Source organism: Penicillium citrinum, assembly GCF_028827155.1.
Source record: "Penicillium citrinum strain IBT 23319 chromosome Unknown utg000004l:1.0-2404223.0:1.0-2405248.0, whole genome shotgun sequence".
NCBI lineage: Eukaryota > Fungi > Ascomycota > Eurotiomycetes > Eurotiales > Aspergillaceae > Penicillium > Penicillium citrinum.
In genome coordinates this window covers 2,274,878-2,298,998 of record NW_026622689.1, presented here as the reverse complement: position 1 = coordinate 2,298,998, position 24,121 = coordinate 2,274,878, and the positions used below count along the sequence as shown (strand labels likewise).

Below are 24,121 nucleotides of genomic sequence, written 5' to 3'. Positions count from 1 at the left end.
TTAGTACTTAGTTTGTATCATAGGTATGATCTATCTATCCATCTCTCTGCTTGTCGTTTCTTAGGACAAGTGACTTTACGCGAGATCTGTTGTTCCTGATTAACGGCTGGCATGCGTCAATCTCTATGAGTATCTGTCATCTCTGCCATGCAGATTGATGCAGCAAAATTGATATACTAGTCCAACTGCCCAGATGTCTGGGTATTTCCGTAGTGTATCAGGTGCAAAGCAGGACTCCGGTCTATCACACCATCGAAGAGACCTTCTACCTAAAAAGTATAACAAGTTGCAAGTACTCTTCCCGTCACCAAACGGGCGTGAAAACGGCTAATGGATTCTGGAAATTTTGACAAGGCTCCCGCAACCTCTGATGCCTCAGACTTTGAATGTCTAGGTTGCACCAGCCGGGGCAGAAGTTTGTTTGCCTTCTGTATCCGAGCTACTCAGATGAGAATCTATAGACCTTCATATACTAAAGTCGTGCCTACTTCTGAATTTTTGTTTCTTGAATTGTACCTTTCATGATGTCAGCCGATGGACGGGGGACCTCCCTGCGGCATTATTGTATCACCCATCTCGCAGAAGGATAACTCGGTACCGGATTGAAAGTCCCGTAGGCTAACCAACAACTATATTGGATCTTAAGCTTTTTGCAGCCCCGAGCCCCTTTTGGGTGTACATAGAAATTGAGGGACAAGGCCTTATTATGAAGAAATATCCACATCGATCCATATTTGGCTACCATTCATGCTCACTGGTATGGATTTTCCAGATATCGCCCGGTCAAACCTCGAATTCAGGAAATTGAACAACATATTGCTATAACTATTGCCATGATAGCCTCTGTGAAATTAACTCAACCTGAATTACTATTAGTACTCTGCCAGGATATCTAATGCAGTCTCCCACTCACCCTGTCCTGCTGATGTGCTACCACACCAAGGACTGTTGCACCTTTACCCTTTTCAGTCACACAACCTCTCTCCAGGCTCGGTCTGCCGAGGATGGCGACCTGAGATGAATATATACGGTGTCCCTTTTATACTAGCAACTTTTCCCTGCAAATGTCGACTTGGCGAGCTCGTCATCGTGACACTCATGTCTCACGACTGTCTACAAATTCGGTGGCATTCACATTGATTCCTGCTCTGAGATAATTCTATGTGCCTAGATTGCATCATGCCTCTTGAGGTAAATTGGTAGTTTCTGACAACCCAATTCTAAGTTAAGTTTGACCTTATGTAGGTTGGGTTACAGTTGATTATAGATCACGGTTCATGGTCTTCCGCCGTGAAAACCATGGATACCTCAGGGCTGGGTCATTGACCCACTGATCTGACTCTAATAGCCATTTTCGAGTTGAAAGGCTTTGAGTTTGACGTAGTTTGAGTTGTTTTTGACTGGTTTTAAAATAAAAGTCAGAGAGAGTACTAGTCAGCAAGGCTCATAATGGATATCAATATCGCCATCAAAAATTATACTATAGCTAGCCATGAGCCTAAAGCCGCTAGTATTGTTATGAGGCCTCCATAAAGTCAGAAGTAAAGAGTTGCGGCATGTAAAGCCAGCCGATGCGAATGCCTAAATAGAGCTCGACTACTGGATCCTATACTAAAAGGCCAAGCCTCGAAATAAGTCTGAAGAGTAGAGAATCCAGAATTTTGCCATTTTTATAGATGGTCATGTTGGTTTATTTGGCGCTACCAACACCTGTTATCTATTGATGAGAATTGAATGACGTTCTCCCATCTGGTATCAGTAGACTAGTGTACTAGGTCTCTATAGTGAGATTCTTTGACTCGAACAAGCCCCTCGTGAGACTCCCCTACATTGAGACAGGCTACCCTATCATAGTTCCAGATCTTGCCCGAGATCCTATGTCTAAATAAGAATTGTCAGATAAGCTCAATCAACATCTATCCCAAGAGATTGAAATCTCCGGTCTTGAGATCACTCCTAATTTTCAATCTAATACCGGGAAATCCAAACATCAAAGCCATGACTTGATCGATCTCATCGGGTGAATCAAAGGTCGCAATACAAGGTAGAGAGTCCTTCCTATTCAGGCCATCCATGCCGGGGTAAAGGGTTCTATCATCCAATGCCTCAACCACCCAGCCCGAGATGCCGGGAAACAACGCTGACGAACCAAGCAATCTTGCATGACGCATGCCTGTCGTCCGACCAATTGATCTGATCTCATATCGGAGACAACATTGTGGTGACAGATCCATGGTTCGGTCAAGAGATATACCCCATGGGAATGGGAATTCTCCTGCTTTGTCTTTCCTATCCACGTGGGACAATCGTGGATGTAATTTGATCCTTATTATCCCCCTATTTTCCGGATCTGGGAGCCTTTCGAAGTCCGAAGGGAGGTGCTTATTTGAAGACTATGATGATGTGAGAGATACATTTAGCAATAGTATGGAATAAGATATAGACCTCTGCCATACAGTAGTGTGCTTAGCTAGTGGCCTAGAGCCCGGCGATGGGTATCGCTTGGAGCTTGATATCGAGTCTAAGAAACATAAGGCAGTCATCCTGTCAAGAACGACTCAATGGTACACAAGGATACATGAGGTTGAAGTCCTTTCGGAACATGCAAAGCTCAATTTGGTATATGCAAGCTAAAATAAAGGTCATGGTCACTTGCGACCTGCCATGAACCGAATCGAGAATGTAACTACACAAAGAAGTATCTATGTTTACTAGTGATTGCGGCAGAAAAAAGCTTGTCAAAAGATATGCATTGCACTAGGCCCTAAAAGAGGACAAGGGAGACTGCATGTACATAACCAGATGTACGTCAAAAGTCTCGAAGAAAAGAGCGAAAGTGGGATGGCCACTTTCAATACTATCCCGAAGCTCGAGATGCTTGACAATTGGGAATGATGAAAGTAATTTAGGATCAATTTCACAAGGTGAATTGAAGCGACAGAAACATGCAAGATCGGTGGAGAAAGAAGAAGCACAGAAGCTATAGAAAGGATTGGGGATCAGAAGGGAAAGAAGTCGTTGCAGACTGATCCAAGTCTCTCGTCACTCAAGACATGAAGAACTGGTAAGTGGCACCAGAGCATAAGAATGGAGAAAAGAAAAGGAGCGAATAGGTCAATGGACCTAGGGTGAAGGCGTCAAAATAAACAAAAAGAAGAAAGAGCCCACCCAAAGAAGAAAAAGAAAATGGTCATACGTCGCTGTCACATGATTTGTCGGCATTACATGATGGGAGTCTTGCGCTTCTCTGCGCTGGACAGCACAAGCATTGGCGTCTTGCGACGCTCAGGTCCCTGAGTAGACGAGCCCTGGCCTGCAACCACAGCTGCTACGGAAGGAGAGGAGGCCGCGCTAGATAGAGAGACATTGTCCGCACGAATTTCCGCAAGCTTGGATCCAAAGTAGCCATCTTCACTAGTGGGAGTTTCACTTTGGAACGGGCTATCTGGGGATTTGCGCTCACGGCCAGACTTCTCCTTACGCTCGGATCCGATGGCACCATTAGCAGCAGCGCGCAGACTACCTAGGCTGGGCTTGCTGGAAAGACTTCCGCCACTGCGAACGGTCACGTCATCACCGTCAGAGAAAGTGAATTCTTTCTCGCTCGCAGGTGTGTTGGTACCTCCACTGCTGTTGTATCCGATGCTACGGGAGTCACCCCGACGCTCGATACCAGCACGAACGAGATTGTGCACAGCACGGCGACGCTGACGGGTTGCAAAGTTTTTGCTCCCTTCGTGCTTGGAGGTCGGCTTGGCCACTAGATCTTCGAGCGAGGGTGGTCCACGGGGCTGACGGATTGGGTGCTCGCCAGCTCGTGCTTGTCCGGGGCCAAATGTTCCAGTTGCAGGAGTGGGAGGCAACGCGGCCGAGCGTGGACCAGGTCCGACATTGGCCTTAGTCGTATCGATCGTTGTCTTCACAGTAGGGTTGAACGAAGGGCTCTTACGATGGTTGCGGCGGAAGGTAGTGGACTCGGTAGGCGGAGAGGGAGTGCCACTAGGTGGCGAGATAGGCTGCGGGAAGTACGTTTGCGAAGGTGCGGATTCCGCAGGTGGAGAGATTTCTGCACGGAACTGGGGAACCTGATAGCCAGCTGAATAGCTGTCCGAGTGTGGCGAGCTAATCTCCTCAGCACTGTTGTCCATGATGTAGCTTTGCTGGCCAGTCAATGGGTTGTAAACCAAAAACAAGCCCGGTTGCCCAGGGACTGGCTGCACCATGGGCTGGACGCCCTGTTGCAGCTGTTGCTGGTAGAAGCCAACGCCAGGCATGGCGAGCGAAGGTGCTTGCTGTTGTTGAAAAGGCACCCCTCCCAGATTGAGACCTTGAGCTGCGGCAGTCACACTAATCAACTGCTGCTGCAAGCGCTGCTGCTGGGCGACCAGAAACAGGTTGGTCGCGTACATGTTCTCGTCCATGAAATTCTCGCCAGCCATTTCAAGCGTGGGGGGTGCAAGAACTTGCTCCGGAAGGGTATACATTGGACGCTCTCGCTGTCTAGTATTTCCCTGTGGATGTCCACCATGGCCACTCACACGCTGACCATTGGAGTAAGCGTTGTGCGGGAAACCAGCTCCCGTGGCCGTTTGAGGGACTCGATCAGAGCCTCGATTGGTATAACCATTGAAACTAGACTCTTCCATACCGGCGCGCTGCTGGTGCTGGTAAGGAATGGTCGCAGAGCGAGGAGCAGTGCGCAGACCAGCAAGGAGGTGCGAGCGACTTGTGCGCGGAGTAGACACCGATGGTTGGGACTCGTCAATTGTAGCTACCTGGGGAGGAACACTCAAGCGCTTGATATGAGAGCCCTTGCCCCGAGAAGCAAAGCCTGAGCTCGGCACGCCAAGAGAAGGGCCATTACTGAAGTTGTTGTTGTAAGTCATTTGAGCAAGACCGCCAGCGTCCATACTCATGGTCGTCGAGGTGAAGGCGGAAAACTAAAATATGCAAAGTCCTAGAGATAAGACTTCAGATCGCTTGCGTTGCGTAGTCTGTTCCTGGAAGTACGAAGCGTTTGGGATCAACCACAAAGCTTCGAGCTGTGCGAGAGGTGATTAAGTGATTATGCTGTCTATGACGAACGGAAAATCCGGTAGGAGATCGAGTTGATAGAGAATCCGGAGAGAAGCGAGTTTATGAAGGAAAGTGAGGTGAGGTTGGGAGTATTGATGAAATTGAGTGATCGTATAGGTGAAAACAACGATATCTGGTTGTCAGGCACCAGTCAGTTCAGAGCTCGATAACCAGGCAGTGAGAAAAAAGCGCGTACCAAAAGTAGATGTATGCAAGAGTATCGAATGAGAGGCTGATTGATGTAGACAGGCAAAGTAATATGCCGATATTATCCAGCTGTACAAAAAGGGAGTACTCCTCTTTTTTTTTGTTCTTTTTCAAAACTTTTTCTTTCCTTCTTCGACGGCGATGACAAGCAACCTGGGCAACGTCGAGGCGACGAAAAGCACCGAAAGTAATTAGGTAAAATACCGAGCCGAGTGGTCTTCTGAGAGGCCAAGAAGTGAAAAAAAAAATGGAGGGAGATGCGCTGCAAATCCCAACTGATGGTAGAAAGAGAAGACGTCGACGCGGGTTGTGCAGGGGAGAGGCAACAACCACGATCAGCAGCCAGTCAAGACCGAATAATTCGGGGCACAGGAGTATGGCAAGCGAGGGTCTTGATGAAAGATCGAGGGTATGGGTCGACGACTGGTTTTGAGTGGGAAAGGAAGATCGAAATCGAAATGGTCGGGACTCGGCCGTACGCGAGGTAACTCTTTTTCAGGGGCGGAACGAATCGGAAGAAACTATTTGCAGGATTTTTTTGAAGGAGGTTTTTATGAAATTTCCCAAAAAAAAACAAGGAGCTGCGGAGAATGAAAGAATGCAGAGAAGAAAAGAAAGAAGTGAAGATTAGGAGGAGGGAGATGGAGATGGGAAGAGACGAGGAAGTGTTATGTGGGGAATGGGCGAGGGTTGAGGCGACAAGGCACCAAGGCCATAAGGCCATAAGGCAGAAACTACGGAGTGGGTGACTAGACCCAATGAGGACTAGCGCAAGTGTAGACAGGTGACTTGGTTGGTTCGGCTTGCTTTCAATTGTACTCCTTGATTCTTCAGTCTCTATTCTCCCTTCAGATGGCTTAATCGAACAATGAAAGTGAATGGCTGGTTTTTATTGGAGCATGGTATCTAGAAGACGTGAATGGTGCGAGCTGAAGTGCCCGTCGATTGGTCCAGAACGACCACCAATGACGAGGTACACAGAGTATCTTGAGTGACAAGGCGAGATCTCCCGTCACATCGGCGGTTCATCGATTGGCTGGGGCGCTCCTGTGGCTCTGGGGCTGTTCGCAAATGCTGGCCCTCCGCGTCTCAGAATACTCCTACTACCGCCGCCAAGGCATACACCACATACATCACATACGCTATGAGACTCCATGTTAGCCGAGATTTTCAGACATCATCAACTATATTTTATTTTTCGTGTGGTTTTCTTCTCCCGCACTTCGTTCTCGCTCTGCAAAGGACGAGATGTTGTGCACATACCTCTCCGCTCTCTCCCAGTTCGCGACAAGCGACGTGGGGCTGATCGTGGGAAATCCAACGAGTAATCTGAGGAATCATTGGATTAGCGTGATTATGATCTACATCCATGCTGATCTAACGTGTCAGCTCAACTGAACAATTGGCTGTTCCCATACGAGACATGAATGGCCTGGCCACAATTGTGGAGATGACAATAGGTCTAATTGCCCTAACACATACAACAATAATTCTCATACATAATGTATATACATACAAGAAACCCCGCTGAGGGGTCATGCGGTGGCGTTCAAAGCTCATATCCACTCAGTACCGAAAACACAGAGCCTCACATCGACTAGCTCATTCATATAGGAATGGAAAAGTCAGGGACAAAAGGGAAGGAAGACAAGATGATGAAAATGATCTCAATATCACAGATCAAATAAATAAGGATAATGGGGTATCTGCTGCTCAAATTCTTCCCCGCCGAAAGAAAAGGGCTCGCCAAGAGGGAAAAAGGGTGCGCAATGAAAGTCGTTACGAATGCAAGTCAGGAGGAGGCCGCCGATGAGTGGGATAGGTAATAGCTGGGGCTACTCACGCATCCACGGCAACACCAGGTCCCGAGGGAAGAGTACCTGACTCGTTCTGTGAGGGTAAACGACGGTGCTCAGGCTCAGGTGTAGCTCCCTTGCCGTTAATCCGATCGAATTCGAGGGTTTCGGCGAGCTCAGCTGCCATTGGATCCAGCTCTTCTTCCTTGAGCCCAGTGGCGAGCGCCACGAGCTTACGATGAACGTCAAATTTGGTACTCACACCCGCGTCTGCCGTTTGTTGAGCGAGGTCCTTGACAGTGCCGCGGCGTGTTTTTTGAGCGGCACACAACTCACGCGCAAGCTGATACCGAGCCAGCAGCTCCTCTGTGCCGAGCGTGGAAGGATCCGGTTTCGGTACTTCTACAGGAGCACCGTTGGCCAATTGCTGGACCAGGCTAGCACCCTGTGTCTGCTCGAGAAGGCTTTCGTAGCTAGCCTTTAATCTTTCATAACGCCCTAATTGGTGGTCGCTTGGCTCATACTCCGCCTCCCTTGTAGCCACCGCAGCCATCTGCTTCTGGATCTTCTGGCGATCAGATTCAAGTTGCTCATAGAGAGCTTCCGGGTTGGCTATGTCAGTTGAATCTTGTTGGTTGATTTTAGAATTGCCGTATGTCACGGCAAGCTTTTTGTTCGCCTCGGCCATAATGGTGCTGATCTTGGTGAGTAGCTCAGATGTGACCCCAGAATCAACAGGGGGAGCAATAGTTTGAGTGTCTGAATTCAGGAGATCGGCCCCGGCGCCATCCATTTGGTCATTCATCATCGTCACTGACGACGGAGCCGGTGGAATGTCGTGCTCATTATGATGGGAGCGTTGCGAAATGCTGTTGGCTGTTTCTCCCTTCTTATTCATTAAATCGCCAGCCCGAGGGCAGTGTGTAAGAAGCATATTCACAAGGCGGAATGCACCATTGCGTGAGGCTACAAGAGCCGCTGTATCACCATTATCATCTTGACATGATAGCAGCAGATCAATTTCATCCTGTGAGCATGTTTTGCACAATTTATCAAGCAAAACTTCACAATAGTACCTCGAGCTCTTCCACTTGCCTTTGCTCCGGGTTGTTTCAGATATGTGATGAAAAAGAGTTGCCCCAAACCAGTCCCGGAAGGAGACTGTGTCGAGCAAGAAGTCCAACAACGCCGGGAATGTGCGCTTTTCATAATTATTTGTGAACAAAACCGCACGGACAAGTGGCGTCTCCTCGTGAATTGATAATGCCTTGATATCAGCACCCCGACGAAGTAGATCCTGCACAATATCAAGATCACCCATTGAACAAGCCCAGTGTAGCGCCGTATTTCCGGAGTCGTCAATGGCACGATCAACTTGGAAATTATCAGGAGGTTTCGGAGGATGTATTCTTGTTGCTTGGGGAGCATCGCCCACAGTCATAAAATAATCTAGGAGCTGGTCACCATAGATGATATGCTCCTGCTCACCAATGGACAAGACTGTTGCCTCGTCCATCCCACGCTTGCGCTTTCGTCCGCCATGTTGCGACATTTGAAGCATGTCCTCGTCCGCAATCATAGATGAAGACTCCATAGTCGCCTGTTCAATAGACTCGTTGTCATCGAATTGGGTATTTATATCGTATTGTTGGTGGTCATGGGGCAATGTCGGCGGGCCCATACTGCGATTTGGTTGAACAACATTGAATATTTCCGTAGCCGCAGAGCGATTAGTGGATTTACGAGGTGCCCTGGGTTTTGCGGGAGCCGAAGAGTGTTTTGGAGCTGGGGGTGGACTGTGATCCCCAGGGACGAAGTCAAAAATCGGGGCTATCTTCGCGAAGATATTATTGCGTTCCGCAAGCTGACGGCCCTCGGCCAGAGGTATCCATGTTCCTACGATACAAGATCAGATGAGCAAACGCTAGTCCCTGTCTGATGCTGTTATATAGGATCGTACATACCTTGGTATTTGCCATAACCACCCTGTACTTTTTCATGTACTCCCTTTTGAACTTCTCGTTCCAAAATTCGAGTTCGAGCAGGCTTATCAAACCCAGCAGCTTTCAAAATATGCGTCGCATTTACCCAATCATCCGACCTCCTTCTCATGACACTATCACTGTCAATCTTGAGTTCGAATACCGGTACCTATCGGGACTGGATTAGCCAATTTGAACGGTAGGAGATCCCAGACAATCCTCCCTAATGTCCATCTTAAGCCTTTGCTTATTCTCGATCCAGTGAGAAACATACACTACTATAAGTGGCCGAGTAGATCGAGTCCATTGTAGCCATGGTGTACTTCGTTGTCAAATGAACAAAATCAGATAGACACCCGAGTAGTTATGGTGGCAAAATGGCACACCAGTCAGAGCCCGCAACCTCCGAAGTCAACAGGGAAGTTGTCTCAAGAATGCTTTATCGTCTGACACATTGCACGCCCTCAAATTAGGATTGATAGCGTAGAGACTGCGGTGTGGAGCAAGGGAAAATCGCGCCGGCGCGTCGTCGACGCGGTGCGCCAGCAATGTTTGCTCTGTTTGCAACCTCATTTGCTGTATAAAGTCACATGACAGTCCCAATCGGGCATAATTGGCATTGTCAAATATCATTGTGATATATTGGTCATGAATTGTGGCGAAGCTTAACTAGGATACTTTCATAAAAGCCATATTCTGCTCTAGGTCATCCCAAGTTGCCCTCCGCTAGCCCTTCGCCTCAAATATGCGATGACAACCTAGCAGTATTGGGCTGCGCTAAACCCCATACGTGCTACTCACGTGATCTTTGTATGGTCGAGTCACATGACCGTCGGGAGCACAGGAACATAGCGAAAGGTCCAAATCGACTGTACCTCGACGTCCAAGCCCGATCCCCTCCACTCCTCCCCCTCTACAACCCTTCATATTGCCAAAATGACTGTTGTCGATTCAGTCAAGAACGCCATTGGCCTCGGCGAAACTTCCGGTACGATTGCTAAAGCCAATTGAGGCGGTTTGAAACCCCGAAACCCAGTGCCATGAAGCTGACCAACTGTAGCGACCCGCCAGGAAATGTCGGAGGCTCGTCTTCCCATGCAGTACCGTGACTCATGCGCGCACCTTCTTATTCCCCTCAACCGCTGCCGGCAAGCCGAATACTATCTTCCTTGGAAGTGCGAGGTACGACAAACTTCCCAAAGCTGGCTGAACAAATTCGGCCGGCGCGCCTTATCGATTCAACCATTTGACTAACCCCTTTTCTTTTCATTCTTTTTCTACAGGATGAGCGACACTCATACGAAAAGTGCCAATATGAAGAGTTCAAAAAGCGGGTGGCCAAGATGGACGAGCTCCGGGCCTCCAAAGACTCTGCCCGCAGCAACTGAGTTTTGCTGCTAAAGAGCTTCTGAAATGCGTTGTGTTTTGGGCGGCCGGGACTGCTGGTCAAGCAGCAGGTTATGTACATAGATGATATACCGAGACTGCTCATGAACTGCCTTTTTGGCGTTGGGACTCTTCCATTCTTCACGACCCCGGAGTGATATACCCCATTTGTGGACCACTTGACGGTCAGTATTCGTATGCAAGTCAGATGATAATCAGCGTTGTTCTTAGTTGAGCTCGACCATGATCGACCAGGTATTTAGAAAGAACCAATAACTGGATATGATGTTACTGTAAGCATGTCTTATGATCAACCTGGGGAAATTTCGAGATTGGTAATCCGTATTTGTCAGTGCCCGCATTGGTCGGCAATACATCGCACCAGTCTTCTTATCCCAGCATTCAACATACATAGTATACCTTTTTTTCTGAAGTAACAAATGTTCACAAATGGCGAAGCAGACCTTCAAACGTAATGGAACTGACTTGAGACCCCGATAGTCGGGGCAATTGGAGGTGGTTGCTCATGTTTGGCGCGCTATGCGCTCCTCTGCATGTCTGTCGTGATTTAGACCCAACATGTCAATTGGTTCCTGCACCTCTTATTTGTAGACCAACCTGATGATACCAGGTACTGTGTACATAATGGAAAATAAAACTCCTGTTTACTTCCATTTTCGATAGGAATTGCATACCATCTTAAGATTTCCACGATTGAATTGGCGTACAACCATATCAGGTGATTTCCCAAAGGAGGTTTGCTTAGAAATCCGCCGTTATCGCCGAGATGCCCCGCCGGCCTGCGTTGCGCCTGAAAATTTCCCAGGCGGGAATTGAAAAGAACCAGGCGGAACGCGGGGGCTATGCGCATTGATTCCTCTCCTGAATCTTCTTAAAGAGCCTTTTGGTATAAGGTCCCTTTGACCCTCGCTTCGTGCGCGCCTTCATCGGACAGCCTCCCTCCATATCTTGTGCTGTGGGGTGCGGAGAACTCCAGAATTTGATATATCGACAATATGGGTCTTTTGTAAGTCTCTGACATTGTCGTCTTTGGTTTTGCCCATATTTTATCTAATGGCTGCTGTTTCTAGAGCCCTTGGGACTGCCTTGGAATGGCCAGAGGCGAAGAAAAAGGCCGGCCAAGTTCGCCAGTGGGGCATTGAGGTATGTACGATGAGGGGTTGATAGGTTATCCAACATATATCGGAATTTGAATTGACAAGCCATACAGCAATTATTGGCCAACTGGAGGCGTGCCAGAGGCAAAGAAAGAGATGCTCTACTGTGGGGTGACGAGGTATGCGCATTCGATACTCTTCCCAACTGCTCTCATGCGAGTCGGTACTAATAGTCTCTACTTTCAATAATCTAGGTCGAATACCTTGTGGTAGCTCTCGATGATGGGAATAAAAAAGCACGTCTGTCTTTGGCACAGGCTGAGATCTTGAAATCTCTCGCCCGTGATGAGGCCCTGTGGAAAGCTGGTGGCAATGAACGAAATGTTGGCGGAGACCAGTAAGTTGAAGGCCACCAACCCGCCTCCAATGGTTGAGAGCTGGCTCTGACAGGTTCAGGGATGGAGAAGAGCCTCCACATTTTCATCCTGAGTTTGGGCGATTCATGTTAGAGGCTACCCCTGGCCGCCCCTGGGGTATTGGGTTCAAGGATCTCTTGAAGGTGGAATCCAATATGAAATGGAGGTAAGTCGTCGTTTTTACTCTCCTTTCTCTTTTGTTCCTTTCATATACTTACTCTTCTTCCAAGGCGCGAAGTTGCAAAAGCACATATGGCGCCGAATGAATCACCTATCACTCTAACCACCTTCCCGCGGCTTGGAACAAAGGACGACTATATTCAACCATACTACCCGCCATCGGGACCTGCCCTACGATCACAGTTTGTCCCTGATGAGATTGCCAATCCACACATCCGCTTTCCGACACTTGCAGCAAATATTCGGTCCCGACGAGGGCGCAAGGTGGAATTGAATGTACCGGTCTTCAAAGATACCAATACTCCTTCACCATTCAAAGACCCCACTGTCAACTACGATCTTCACCAATGGCCGGAAGATGCCGACGTGCGTAACGGTGCTGCTAAGGATGATCACGTTTATATGGACGCCATGGCTTTTGGGATGGGTAGCTGCTGCTTGCAAATCACCTTCCAGGCTAAGAATATTCCGGAGGGCCGAAAGCTATATGATCAATTGAGTCCTCTTGGTCCAATCCTTCTTGCCCTAACTGCGGCGACTCCAATCTACAAAGGATTCCTGGTAGATACCGATGTCCGGTGGAACCAGATTGGTAATGCCGTGGATGACAGAACCCCCGAAGAACTTGGTGAAACTGTAAGTTGCCCTGAAAAATAAGCCAAACCAACTCATTAGCTCACGTCCTGTAGCCTCTGAAAAATGATCGTTGGAAGATCCCCAAGTCTCGGTATGCCTCAAACTCAACTTATATTTCTCAAGATACCCGACTGCGGAAAGAATATCTCGACCCAGATCTGGTCGTTGATGAGGATATTAAGAAGCGACTCATTGAGGGTGGTATGGATGATCTGTTGGCCACCCACTTTGCACATCTCTTTATTCGGGATCCGTTGGTGATTTTCTCGGAGGATTTGGAAGAATTAGATCTGAATAAGGGAGATCACTTTGAAAATCTTCAATCTACCAACTGGCAGCACATGCGGTTCAAGCCTCCACCTTCTGATAAAGATGACATTGGTTGGCGTGTGGAGTTCCGATCTATGGAGATTCAAATTACGGATTTCGAAAATGCGGCCTTTAGCATATTCATTGTCCTTGTTACCCGTGCCATTCTGAGTTTCAACCTCAATTTCTATTTGCCTATTCCGCGAACAACCGAGAATATGGAGACCGCACATGCTCGAAATGCTGTTCTTGATCGGAAATTCTATTTCCGCAAAGACCCTTTCGCCGAGAGGGCCGTTAGGAACCACCAGCAGTCATCAAATGCCAGTCCCTTCTCCTCGACTACTTCCTCGGCGGTTAACACGCCGCCTCCATCTCCACCTCTGGGTCCCGTCGAGGACGAATATGAACTCATGACCATCTCTGAGATCATTAATGGCTGCTCAGACGGGGGATTCCCTGGCCTCATTCCGCTCGTGGAGTCATATCTCAACAGTGTCAATGTGGATGTCGAGACACGATGCTTCTTAGCAACATACCTTGACCTCATCCGCAAACGCGCCGATGGAACTCTATGGACGGGAGCCCGATGGATTCGTGAGTTTGTAAACAAGCACCCCAGCTACAAACATGACAGTGTCGTCTCCGAAGAGATTACCTATGACCTCGTCAAGGCGGTCGAAGAAATGACTGTGAAGGAGGGCAAGCATGGCTCCGTTGGATGGGAGCTACTCCGGGGGAAAAAGAACTGAATAGAAACATTATCCTTCTACCTTAAACAGATAGATATCCTGGGTACGAAGACCTATCAATTAGAACATGAATACTACATTTGCACATATTAGCATCATGGTCTTGGCCTCAAACAGTCATTAATGACTTCACTCGCACATCTTATACTGAAATCATCAAACACATTTGGGATATGGATATCGGGGAAGAGTCTAGAATCACGTTTCCAGGGCACGCCATTGGTGACATCGACCAAGTTTCCTTCAAGTCGGCAGCCGAAGCCCCTCGTGCCACGCAAACTGAGATCGCGGCACCTGCTGAGACGAAGATAAAGGTCATACAGAGCACAAGAGGCCGGGGCCCGCTGCAACGGTAGCAACACTCTGAATCAGCCAGATTGAGCCTGTAATGGGGGCAGTAGTGCTTGAAAAGGAGAGCCAGCCATTTTAATTACAATTCTTCAAAGAGCAGATGAGATACAAAATGAAATGAAGGATCATTCCTGCGAGCGAAGAATCGATGCCGCAGCCATGTTTCCACCGTCTCCCACAGGTTTGACAATGAGGTGCACTTTACTAACCTCGACCTCTCTCGCTTCTGATCCAGAGACAAAAGCCATCATCGCCGTCACTGAAGGCTTCCTCGCCGCGTTGAGTGCCAAGTCACGCGCTGACTTTGAAAAGCATTGTGTCCGCGCCGGAGGTATGACACTCTCACCTCCATCACCTACGACTCTTCGATTTTGCACAATCGGATCCTTTATCGAGTATATGACAACTCTGGAAGACGACATTGATGAGCGTATCTGGGACCCTGAGGTCAAGATTCACGAAGCTGGGAATCTCGCTGCGGTGTGGGCGCCATTCCGGGCAAAGGTCAATGGGGTTGTGGACCATGTCGGCGTCGAACTTTTCATTCTGCATAAGCTTCATGGTGAGTGGAAGGTTACTGGACTGGCAGATTCTTGTCGACGGCCGACTTTGGAAGAGATGGATATGGAGTAAAGGTGATACTTGGGGTTGTAGATGACTGGAGTTAGGGCAGGGTATTTTACTATACAGATCGTGACAAATTGATTTGGATAAATGCATAAGTTGGCATAGTTTGGTCAATAATACAGTTTCTCTTTTCTACTCAATTCAAAAAGAGTCATAATTTCACATATCATATAGACTTCTGCTCGAGTCAAACAACGTCAAAGGGGAAAGGCTGCCCTCGCTATGCTGGAGGGTTACCAGATTGCGCCCTGGCTTCCATCTCAGTCCTTGTATTGCTGGCGCTCATTTCAGCAGGGTTATAGTCCCCTGGAAGCTCTACTACGCGAGAGGGAACATTTGATGATCCTTGGATGGACGAAGTCGCTGCTGTCTCTTCCTGCTTTTTGGAATATTCAGCGACAATATCTTGTTCAAGATGACAAGGGGATCTGTATTTGTCGGGAGAGCCGTGTGTTGAAGGAGTACTAGTATATCCCATACTGGAAATGCGTGTTGGATCCGTCGAACGTGCTTGACGCCGCCGTCTAGCAATCAAGAATAAAATGAGAACGATCATCGCAACACCTGCCACCACCCCGATTACAATTCCTGCAATCGCTCCACCTGACAGTCTCGTTCCAGACGATGACGCAGATGATGGCATGTCTGGTGTTGCTGAAGTGCTCGCGGGTCGTGTTTGGGTAGAGATCGTTGTTGTTGTCAAAGTTGAATCGACTTTAAAAGAGTTTATCGCACTGGACGCATTCTTGCTGAGCAATTTGGATGCCCACCCGCTTGCTGTGCCAGAGCAATCGCCATTATTATATAAAGAGATCTCAAACGGACCGTCTTCTGAGTCATACTCGAATAGTTTTCCCTTTGCATTATCAATCTTTGTACAGGGCATGGAAGTTTTCGAATGTTCGACGAATGAGTTGTCTGATGCATTTCGCCAGACGAGCGTCCATGACTTTGCGAATGGTAGAAGAAAAAGTAAATTAAGTCCCAGTAAAGATACCGTCAGCTTCATTGTGGCCTCCTCTGGTAGAACTAGTAGATAATGACAGCCTGAAGATGTCTCGGGCAGAAATTTGAATAAACTTCACAGATTTTCAGCGTGGGGAGTCCATCAAAGCCTTTTATTTTCCTGTAACAATGTGCAAGGGGGACTTTTGGACAGTGAGTGAGCATAACCTCGTATTTTGTGTGGTTCGTGTTGATCACAGCTGAGTATTCTAGCATATAAGTGGATGAGTGAAATCCTTGGGTTCTCTGATCCCTACTGGTTAAGGTAAGGGATCTGCAGGAATGTGCAGGGCTCGAAAGCATATTCGATAAAGATTGAATTGTGTCTGCTTGTGGGCTATGAGTAGTGTGTTTTCATAGTCTATTGAGTGGCAACCGCTGAAAGGGTAGTTCTTCAATCTGTGAAGTGTATCAGAATGACTGGTCCTTTTCCCGTATCAGAAGAACCCGAACCATTTCGCTTCCCAAGAATGTTTTCATCAAAGCTTGGCTAAGCCACCTCAATTAAGCTACTGATGTAATACTCTAGGCATCTCTTCTGAGATATTGGGCCGCTCGTATACTGAAACTCCAGATTGGCTCATCATCATCGCGAAGGTTAATTCTGTTGATCCGCTTCAACCAATCAAGGATTGGTTGTAAACGACACCTACCTTTGATCTACTACAAGGCCGATATTGGAAATTTTATAGTTTCAATGCGGCTATTCAGGTCAAAAGAATGGGCGGAAAGAAATAAATTTTCAATTAAGGTTGAATATTGGCTATTTCAAGTCCAGATCTACTGTGCGTTGACTGGAAATGCCAGTCACATTTGTGATTTTGCTGTAAATTAATGTATGGGAGAAATTAGGATAACATAAACTGATGCTCAGTGGTATTCAAGTTTAATAACCCTCAAGTTATTGCAACCCTGGAAGTAATCTTATCCACCTCCAGTCTATTGAAGACTAGAGCATACTCTAAGGCTTGACCAGGGCTCTCGGGTTTAGCCTATCTTGCTTAGTTTGTACTGTTGATCTGTATGTGTCTATCTGTTTGGAAATGAAGGCTTGATACCCCAAAGGACTAGAACCCTACCCTACATTCGAGATATATTAGTGTAGTACTTGGGATGTCGCTTGGCTGTACTCTAATCATCTACTACACACTTTGGCTATTCGCTTTACTCTCCCCTAGGCTCACTGCCCAGGAGCCTCTAGTGTGGTTTGATGGTACTAACATTCAAAGAACCTTTTTCATGCTTCTGTCTCTCAACCGACACTGCAAGCAGGTGAAAGCGTGGCATATCAAGTCGACTCGAGACCATGAACAATATTGATCCACATTATACTATACTTTCATTATCCTAGCAGACATCATCACATCTCTGTGGCTACTGTCAGTATATGAACGTTACAACTCAGAACGAATCTGCCAATTTAGACGCAATGACATGCCGGTCCCAAACAAGGCAGTCTTGGTGCGCCTGGACCAATTAGGTCCTGTCAACAGTAATACTGTCTTACCCAAGGTCAAGGCTGGAAAAGCGACGATTTCATATCCAAAGCCAAATCCCGTGGGGTCCCTTCTGCGGGTAAACCTCGGCCTTAGTGAATGTCACCATCACCAATCTGGAAATAAATCCGTGAAGCTTTCTAGGCTAAATGAACTCGGCTTCGAATATGGACTTATTCCGCTTTTACATCATTAAAGAAAGACAAGCCATCGGTCCCCACATGAAGCACAGCCCTCTCCTTTGCGGGACACTGACCTGATTATCCCGGAATCCCCGGCCTCCGAAGACTCAATACCCCCGATGGCAATTACTCCGGCATTTTCTGCAGAAAGAGGGGCATATTAGGTCTGTTTCTCCGATGTTAACATCATGTCGGTGTCGATCATCGACGCTTTAGGCGTGGGGTTAGCATCATTCCCCGCATATGCACTATATCCCCGGTTTTGCTTCCAAGATTTCTAGTATATGAAGACGGAGAAGTCCCGGAAAATTGTGGAAATGGAATCTTCCCTCATCAGTGCATTCCTTTATTACCAATATGCGTGAACTAGCACTTGGCATGGTCGCCTTGTTGGTGACTGTACATGCTGCCCCAAGCACCAAATTTCCCACTGCCACGATTCGCAACGGAACGTATTCTGGAGTTCGCAGTGATACATACGACCAAGATTTCTTCCTAGGAATTCCATATGCCCAGCAGCCTGTCGGGGACCTGCGTTTTACAGTGCCTCAGTCTTTAAATGAGACCTGGAACGGATCTCGTGATGCGAAAGAGTATTCTGATATTTGTGTCGGATACGGGGTCGGCTATTCTCCAACCCTGTCTACTACGAGTCATGTTGCTTACTAGATTTCAGACGGACTCTATCTGGTATCCACAGTCAGAGGCTTGTCTTACCCTCAATGTGATCCGAGGTTCTTCCACAACGTCGAATTCCAAGCTCCCTGTTGGGGTTTGGATCCATGGTGGTGGGTTTTACATGGGTTCTGGAGCAGACCAGCGATATAATATGTCTGAAATCGTCGATAACTCGTACAACATTGGTATTACTCCATAATACTGAGATAATCTCTGTGAATGATATCTCAGGCTGACCATCAAATTTTGCCAGGGAAACCGTTCATTGCTGTCACGCTCAACTATAGGCTCTCTGCCTGGGGTTTTATCAGTTCAAGCCAAGTATCTGATACTGGTAATACAAACCTTGGGCTAAGGGACCAAAGGCTTGCACTCCAATGGATCCAGGAGAATATTGCAGCATTTGGTGGAGACCCTGATAAGGTCACCATTTGGGGTGAGTCGGCTGGTGGTATGTCTGTCGGCTTTCATCTTACAGCATATGGTGGGCGAGACGACAAACTGTTTAGAGCTGGTATTATGGAGTCCGGAGGGTCGATATATGCCAGTCCTCTAAACTACACAGCCTATCAATCGTCATACGATGCATTGGTCTCCCAGGTCAATTGTACTCACGCCAAGGATACACTTCAATGTTTGCGTGAACTGCCATTCGAGACCCTCAACTCTGCGTTGAATGGTACATATGGGTATCCTCGATATAGTTTCACCCCAGTGGTAGATGGCGATTTGGTCAAAAAGCCAGGAAGTTCTCAACTAGACAAACATGAGTTCGTCAAAGTTCCCATAATCGCTGGGACCAATACAGACGAGGGCACTGCTTTCGGGCCAACCGGTGTAAACACGACTAATCAATTCTACGAATACCTGACCGGTGAGAAAACAAAATCAGTATTTACTTTTCATATGATCTTCGCTCACCTTATCCTAGGCGGCTCGCTCAATATCAAAACACCACCAGATGTCGCAAGGAAGATTCTGAAGCTGTACCCAGACGACCCCTCACAGGGCGTTCCTGAGTTTCTAGGTAACAAGAGAGTCCCATCAAAAGGCTACCAATGGAGACGCACAAGTGCCTTCGCCGGCGATTTTATGATGCACGCCAATCGACGAAGACAATGCGAAGCATGGGCGGAAAGCTCCACGCCAGCATACTGCTATCGCTTCAATGTACGCTCAGCTGATGTTCCACTGCTGAGTGGAGCAACCCATTTTGAAGAAGTTGCCTTTGTATTCCGTAACTTCGCTGGACTGGGTTATCATTATGGAAAGCCCTTTGCAGGGACACCCCAGTCGTATTTTGATTTGAGCTCCATGATGACTAGCATGTGGGCTTCTTTCATTCATGACTTGGATCCTAATCCGGGTGTTGTCAATAAAAGCATTCACTGGGGGAGCTATAATAAGGCTAAACCATTGGACCTGTTTCTTGACGCTAATACAACTAGCCACATGGAACCTGACACCTGGCGCAAGGAAGGGATCGACTATATCAACTCAGTCGCTCAGGTATTCCAACGGTAGATAGCCCGTTCCAGCATGGACATTAGAGAATGAGACTCCATATCGTGCAAGTGTGACCTCCTAGAAATCGATTTTGTATGGCAAGATCTTCTCAAAAGCCACCATGAAGCCTGGTCTATACTAGGGTTCTCTTGATCCTTTGTGCCTGACTCTGGACATACTACTAATCATCCAATCCCTTCACTGAACGCTGGCTAGACTAATACTCTTCTTTTTCTCGCGTTCATAACTTGTAAGTTGGGGGGTTTCAGAATGCGATAATGCATGATAAGTGACGAGTTTCGTATTCCTATGCCGACTTTATCGGATATAAATCTATAACTATAGACTTTATATATGATGCTATGTAGTAAATGCTAATAGATGGCAGTCGTCAGGCTATGCGCTCAAATCAAACTCCGTGTTCATAAATCATCCATAGAGGGCATCGCATCCAAAAGGTTGCTTTCCGTTTCCAGTTCCTCAGAGGCGCATTTTTCGCACTGACAAAGGAATTTAAATGACTTTCGAAGATGTTGACGACGAGAGTCCAAGTCCACAAGTCGCGTCAAATCGAAATATGAGATGCAACACTCTTCGCCAGGAAGGATGTCGCGAGATGCTGTGAAAACCATTCGGCCTGTTTCATCCGGTTTGTGAATAATCTGCGACGGAATGAGTACTTTTCATCTAAAAGTGGAGAGGGAGATGATTTGGGAGATGGGTTTACATTCGGCATGCAGGAATGGTTGGCTATTGCTGCCGTGGGGTAGACAGCTGCAGCGAACTGCTCGCCTCGGTCTACAGGAGGATCCTCCAATGGCAGAATTCCCGTTTCTCGAGGATATAATCCGAACGAATTTGCTTCTTCCTGGCAAATGAGATGAAGAATCCGATCGGCACTCAACCCATGAGGTAAGTTTTGGTTATTTTGCAGATATTTCTTAACAATGAGTGTCCACGATCGGACCTGATCATGAGGCCATGTTTGAGTCGATCCACATAGTAAATCAATTGCTGACCATCCATTGTCCCATTGTTGGTGATTTGACGTGACAGTCCGGTCGATCCCCGAGGCGGGAGGTTTTCGCAACTCGGCATGCCGGGTGGCAAGAAGGCGAACAATCAACCACAACATACCGAATTCATATTCACCTCGTTTAGATCTGATCGGACCCGAATATCTTTTCAACCAGGTACATTCAAACTCGTGTCGATATTGGTCAGTGCTCTGACAAGCATTACTACACCATGCCACGTCGGAAACGCAGGCTTTAGGGCAGAGTACCCGCCCCAATTGGCGGGCAGTGCGACGATTACAAGCGGGATTGCTGCAAATAAGATCATCGTTGGACTCTGGTTCGTCCACAACTGGAATGACTGCGTATGGGCGATCGACAAGAAGACAAGTACCTTTCGGAACAAGACCCGACACTCGAAATTGGCGACCCTTGACCGGGTCTGCACTCTCAATTAAATGCGGGTGGATCCAGTCGGATGTTGGTTTAATCGCTTGAAGGCGAATTGGCGTCGACGGATCGATTGTTGTATATAGGACCTTGGACATGGTGTTTGGGGCTGCCGAGGCCTAGTCTAGGGCGCAAATGGGCTTGGGGTGCTTACAGAACGAAATTTGAGATGAGGGCAAACTTTTCTGCCCTTGTTTTGTGCTTATAAAGGGACCGCACTGCTGAGGGATCCGTTTGGCTCTTGTGGACGAGTGGGCCGCATTTTCGCCATTCCGGTCTCGATCCAGCCAATACAATTGCCATCCATGATCCCGATGTGAGGCTATTCCGAACGGCTGCAAATGATTGGCGGTTCTCCCCCATGCATCATTTTATGCATATATGTAATAGCCAATGAGACTTAAGCGAATTTAAGATCATATGTACATCTAACAGGAAGTGAAGAAACGGTGGTGATCTTTTTTTGTCTACCCTGTATTTTGTTGAAGTCGCAGGGTTTCCACGCTCGCAATGTGTATAGTCTGATTAAAAATGCAAGAGACACATATCATGCAATCCTCTGGGACAAGATTTAGTCTCAAATAAAAGGCGAAGCTTTTTACCTTCCTATTCGAAGTCGTAAACTGGAAGCTTTCTACTTAGGGTGCATTGAGTGTAAAATATTTTGGGGACCCACACAAGCATGATCGAGCCGTGCAAAATTTATGAGCTGCAGAACCCCAGAAACAAGCGCCCTGGCATTCTTCTTTTATGCAAGATATGGATTGGCTTAATACCAAACTGTCATGGATCACAAGAAAAGGACTGGAATTTGTCAAGTCAGATCTTCAAAGGTCTCAGCTCTCAGTGATGGGTGATGGTAGATTGGAGTATTTCTTGATTGATCAGAGCTACTCTCGTGACTAGTTCCGTATTGAGGTAATGAATCTGATCAATAGGCTCAAAAAATGGACGAGTAAGCAAAAAAATAAGCACTTGAGCAGCGAGAGACCGCATACACAGAAAATGAATAGTATGATTCCAAGGAAGGCCAGAACTGGCTTCTTAGTATTTGACATCGTGTATGAAATTTGTAAGCGTAATCAATGTCTTGATTTACACAGCCTTATGATGTTTCACTTCACTGTCCACTCAATGGGGAGAAATGGTTGAACTCAACTTGAGATCAAAGCGGGTGGGAATTTCGGGGAATGTCAGGTAGTAAATTCCAAGACTCCTATGGACTTATAATCTATAGTCTCGGGTACTAGCTATCCTTTTAACTTTCCTTCCATTTAGATTGGAGTGTTTGCATCTGGGAGATTTGACTGTTTGCTAAGTGGCAATGAGCTAGTCTAGACAGAAAGCAACATAGATTAATACGTCAATGTGGTCAAGTAATAGGAGGTCGCACGACGCAATGCTCACAAGCTACAAGCTAGTAGTAGCTTGAAGTCAAGGAGAGCAAAGGTTGTGGCAAGAAGGGCCCGGCATACTGTGATCTGCATCGGATCAAAGGATAAAGGATGTGACTATTGCATTGATGTTAGTGTTTCTTTTGAGGCTTTTTTTTATAAAGCCTTTGTCTTCGTGTTTCTGAATCATATTGTTAAAGCGCCTCTGTTCACCAAAGAATAACAATAAAACAAAAGCATTAAACATAGTTCTTTGCTTTGGATCAGGATCATGGTATTTGTAACTGAGGAATAAGGCTTAGGGCACAATATAAATACTTGTATCTGGACAGCACCACATCGCTCCTCCAACCCAAATAGTCACACACATGGTACTAGGTACTATCATTTCTTACTTCACTCAAGCCCCAACCATGGCTCACTCGAGTACAGATATTACTGATTCTTGGCCAACACCAACGACGAACACCGCAGAGCTGAGTTCAAGCTGGGAGGAGAGAGCCAAGTATTTTGCTAGAAGAAGAGATGATCTTGTCATGGGATACAATGATCTACAAGCAGAGGTAGGGAAAACATTGAAGGGTCTTTCTACAACAACCGACAAGAATTATATTAACCATCAACTTGAAAGTTTGACGGAATCTATTGACGATCTCTTCATAGAAACACTCGTGTTCTTACGCTTGACTATCAACTCGTATCTTGACGAGACGAAGGTAGGACTTTGTTTTCAACTAAAAGTGCAGATAATCCGATTTATCATTGAGGGTATCGTTCAGTCCCATTCAGTGCAGTATACCGATTACCATGGAATTCTCGACATCCTCAAGACACATATTGGGAGATTAACTCTGGACGCCTCGGTAGAGTGGGATGACTTTGCAGATAGGGTAGACATTGCCGCAGACGATGTATTTAACCGTTATGCGGAACTCGCTGCAATTTCTGCAGCCCATAAACGAAATTTGTCTGAAGAAGTTCTTCTGCGGGATATGAGATGGTTTCGCGACTGCTGGCATCAAGTCAACTGGTATCATCCACAATGCAGTTGTGTCCAATGTATCGACAGGGCTGAATCGTATCCTTTCCAAGAAGTGAAATGGGATGATGATAGGGTTGGACCTAGACGACATGGATTTCTATCAGGGGCCGAGCCCCTTGATCCTCTTCAGGTTTGGGGGGGTGTGAGATGAATGATCACCTAGGCGAGACTTATTGAGTATACTAATATGCTAGAAGCTGAAGTGTTACTAGTATTGCAAACTAACTAACGTCTCCTACTTGCGCCAAGATTTGTGCCATCAACATCTATTATTAGTCGTTCATTTTAATGTCTCAAACCAGAATAGACAGTTTCTTCTTATCTTGAGTTTGACTAATTAGTTGTATTTCACAAGGACTTCTGCGATGTAACCAAACTAGGAGCAGTAGATTAAGTCGCCCCGCAATAAGCGCCTATGCATGCGTTAGTGGTAGTATATCGACAATATTAAGCGATGCCGTAATGTCTTACTCTCACATGCTTGAAGCCACATTCCATAGAACATGAATATGAACA

The 24,121-nt window shown here is 46.9% G+C and overlaps 9 protein-coding genes across 9 annotated transcripts; 5 read left to right on the top strand and 4 right to left on the bottom strand.

Annotated features, from left to right (window-relative positions):
* Nucleotides 1-3,221: 3,221 nt before the first annotated feature.
* N7469_005814 (uncharacterized protein) lies at nt 3,222-4,916 on the bottom strand (the record flags this gene model as incomplete). Its single annotated transcript, XM_056644734.1, has 1 exon — nt 3,222-4,916. The coding sequence occupies one exon, from the start codon at nt 4,914-4,916 to the stop codon at nt 3,222-3,224; it is 1,695 nt and encodes a 564-aa protein (XP_056501548.1).
* Nucleotides 4,917-7,122: 2,206 nt separating this feature from the next.
* Nucleotides 7,123-9,377, bottom strand: N7469_005813 (putative APSES transcription factor; the record flags this gene model as incomplete). The annotated part of the gene is made up of 3 exons (XM_056644733.1): nt 7,123-8,975; nt 9,044-9,230; nt 9,336-9,377. The coding sequence occupies 3 exons, from the start codon at nt 9,375-9,377 to the stop codon at nt 7,123-7,125; spliced, it is 2,082 nt and encodes a 693-aa protein (XP_056501547.1).
* Nucleotides 9,378-9,997: 620 nt separating this feature from the next.
* N7469_005812 (NADH dehydrogenase [ubiquinone] 1 beta subcomplex subunit 7) lies at nt 9,998-10,449 on the top strand (the record flags this gene model as incomplete). Its single annotated transcript, XM_056644732.1, has 3 exons — nt 9,998-10,049; nt 10,122-10,243; nt 10,345-10,449. The coding sequence occupies 3 exons, from the start codon at nt 9,998-10,000 to the stop codon at nt 10,447-10,449; spliced, it is 279 nt and encodes a 92-aa protein (XP_056501546.1).
* A 1,014-nt stretch (nt 10,450-11,463) lies between these two features.
* N7469_005811 (glutamate--cysteine ligase) lies at nt 11,464-13,858 on the top strand (the record flags this gene model as incomplete). The annotated part of the gene is made up of 7 exons (XM_056644731.1): nt 11,464-11,474; nt 11,539-11,611; nt 11,679-11,744; nt 11,820-11,962; nt 12,022-12,147; nt 12,212-12,797; nt 12,851-13,858. 7 exons carry the CDS (start codon nt 11,464-11,466, stop codon nt 13,856-13,858), a joined length of 2,013 nt encoding a protein of 670 aa, XP_056501545.1.
* Nucleotides 13,859-14,398: 540 nt separating this feature from the next.
* On the top strand, nt 14,399-14,842 carry N7469_005810 (uncharacterized protein; the record flags this gene model as incomplete). Its single annotated transcript, XM_056644730.1, has 1 exon — nt 14,399-14,842. The coding sequence occupies one exon, from the start codon at nt 14,399-14,401 to the stop codon at nt 14,840-14,842; it is 444 nt and encodes a 147-aa protein (XP_056501544.1).
* Nucleotides 14,843-15,056: 214 nt separating this feature from the next.
* N7469_005809 (EGFR-like transmembrane domain-containing protein) lies at nt 15,057-15,845 on the bottom strand (the record flags this gene model as incomplete). Its single annotated transcript, XM_056644729.1, has 1 exon — nt 15,057-15,845. The coding sequence occupies one exon, from the start codon at nt 15,843-15,845 to the stop codon at nt 15,057-15,059; it is 789 nt and encodes a 262-aa protein (XP_056501543.1).
* Nucleotides 15,846-17,876: 2,031 nt separating this feature from the next.
* Nucleotides 17,877-19,721, top strand: N7469_005808 (uncharacterized protein; the record flags this gene model as incomplete). Its single annotated transcript, XM_056644728.1, has 3 exons — nt 17,877-18,140; nt 18,196-18,382; nt 18,451-19,721. 3 exons carry the CDS (start codon nt 17,877-17,879, stop codon nt 19,719-19,721), a joined length of 1,722 nt encoding a protein of 573 aa, XP_056501542.1.
* A 404-nt stretch (nt 19,722-20,125) lies between these two features.
* N7469_005807 (SET domain-containing protein) lies at nt 20,126-21,267 on the bottom strand (the record flags this gene model as incomplete). Its single annotated transcript, XM_056644727.1, has 2 exons — nt 20,126-20,365; nt 20,431-21,267. The coding sequence occupies 2 exons, from the start codon at nt 21,265-21,267 to the stop codon at nt 20,126-20,128; spliced, it is 1,077 nt and encodes a 358-aa protein (XP_056501541.1).
* A 1,709-nt stretch (nt 21,268-22,976) lies between these two features.
* On the top strand, nt 22,977-23,756 carry N7469_005806 (uncharacterized protein; the record flags this gene model as incomplete). The annotated part of the gene is made up of 1 exon (XM_056644726.1): nt 22,977-23,756. One exon carries the CDS (start codon nt 22,977-22,979, stop codon nt 23,754-23,756), a length of 780 nt encoding a protein of 259 aa, XP_056501540.1.
* Between the last annotated feature and the right edge of the window lie 365 nt (nt 23,757-24,121).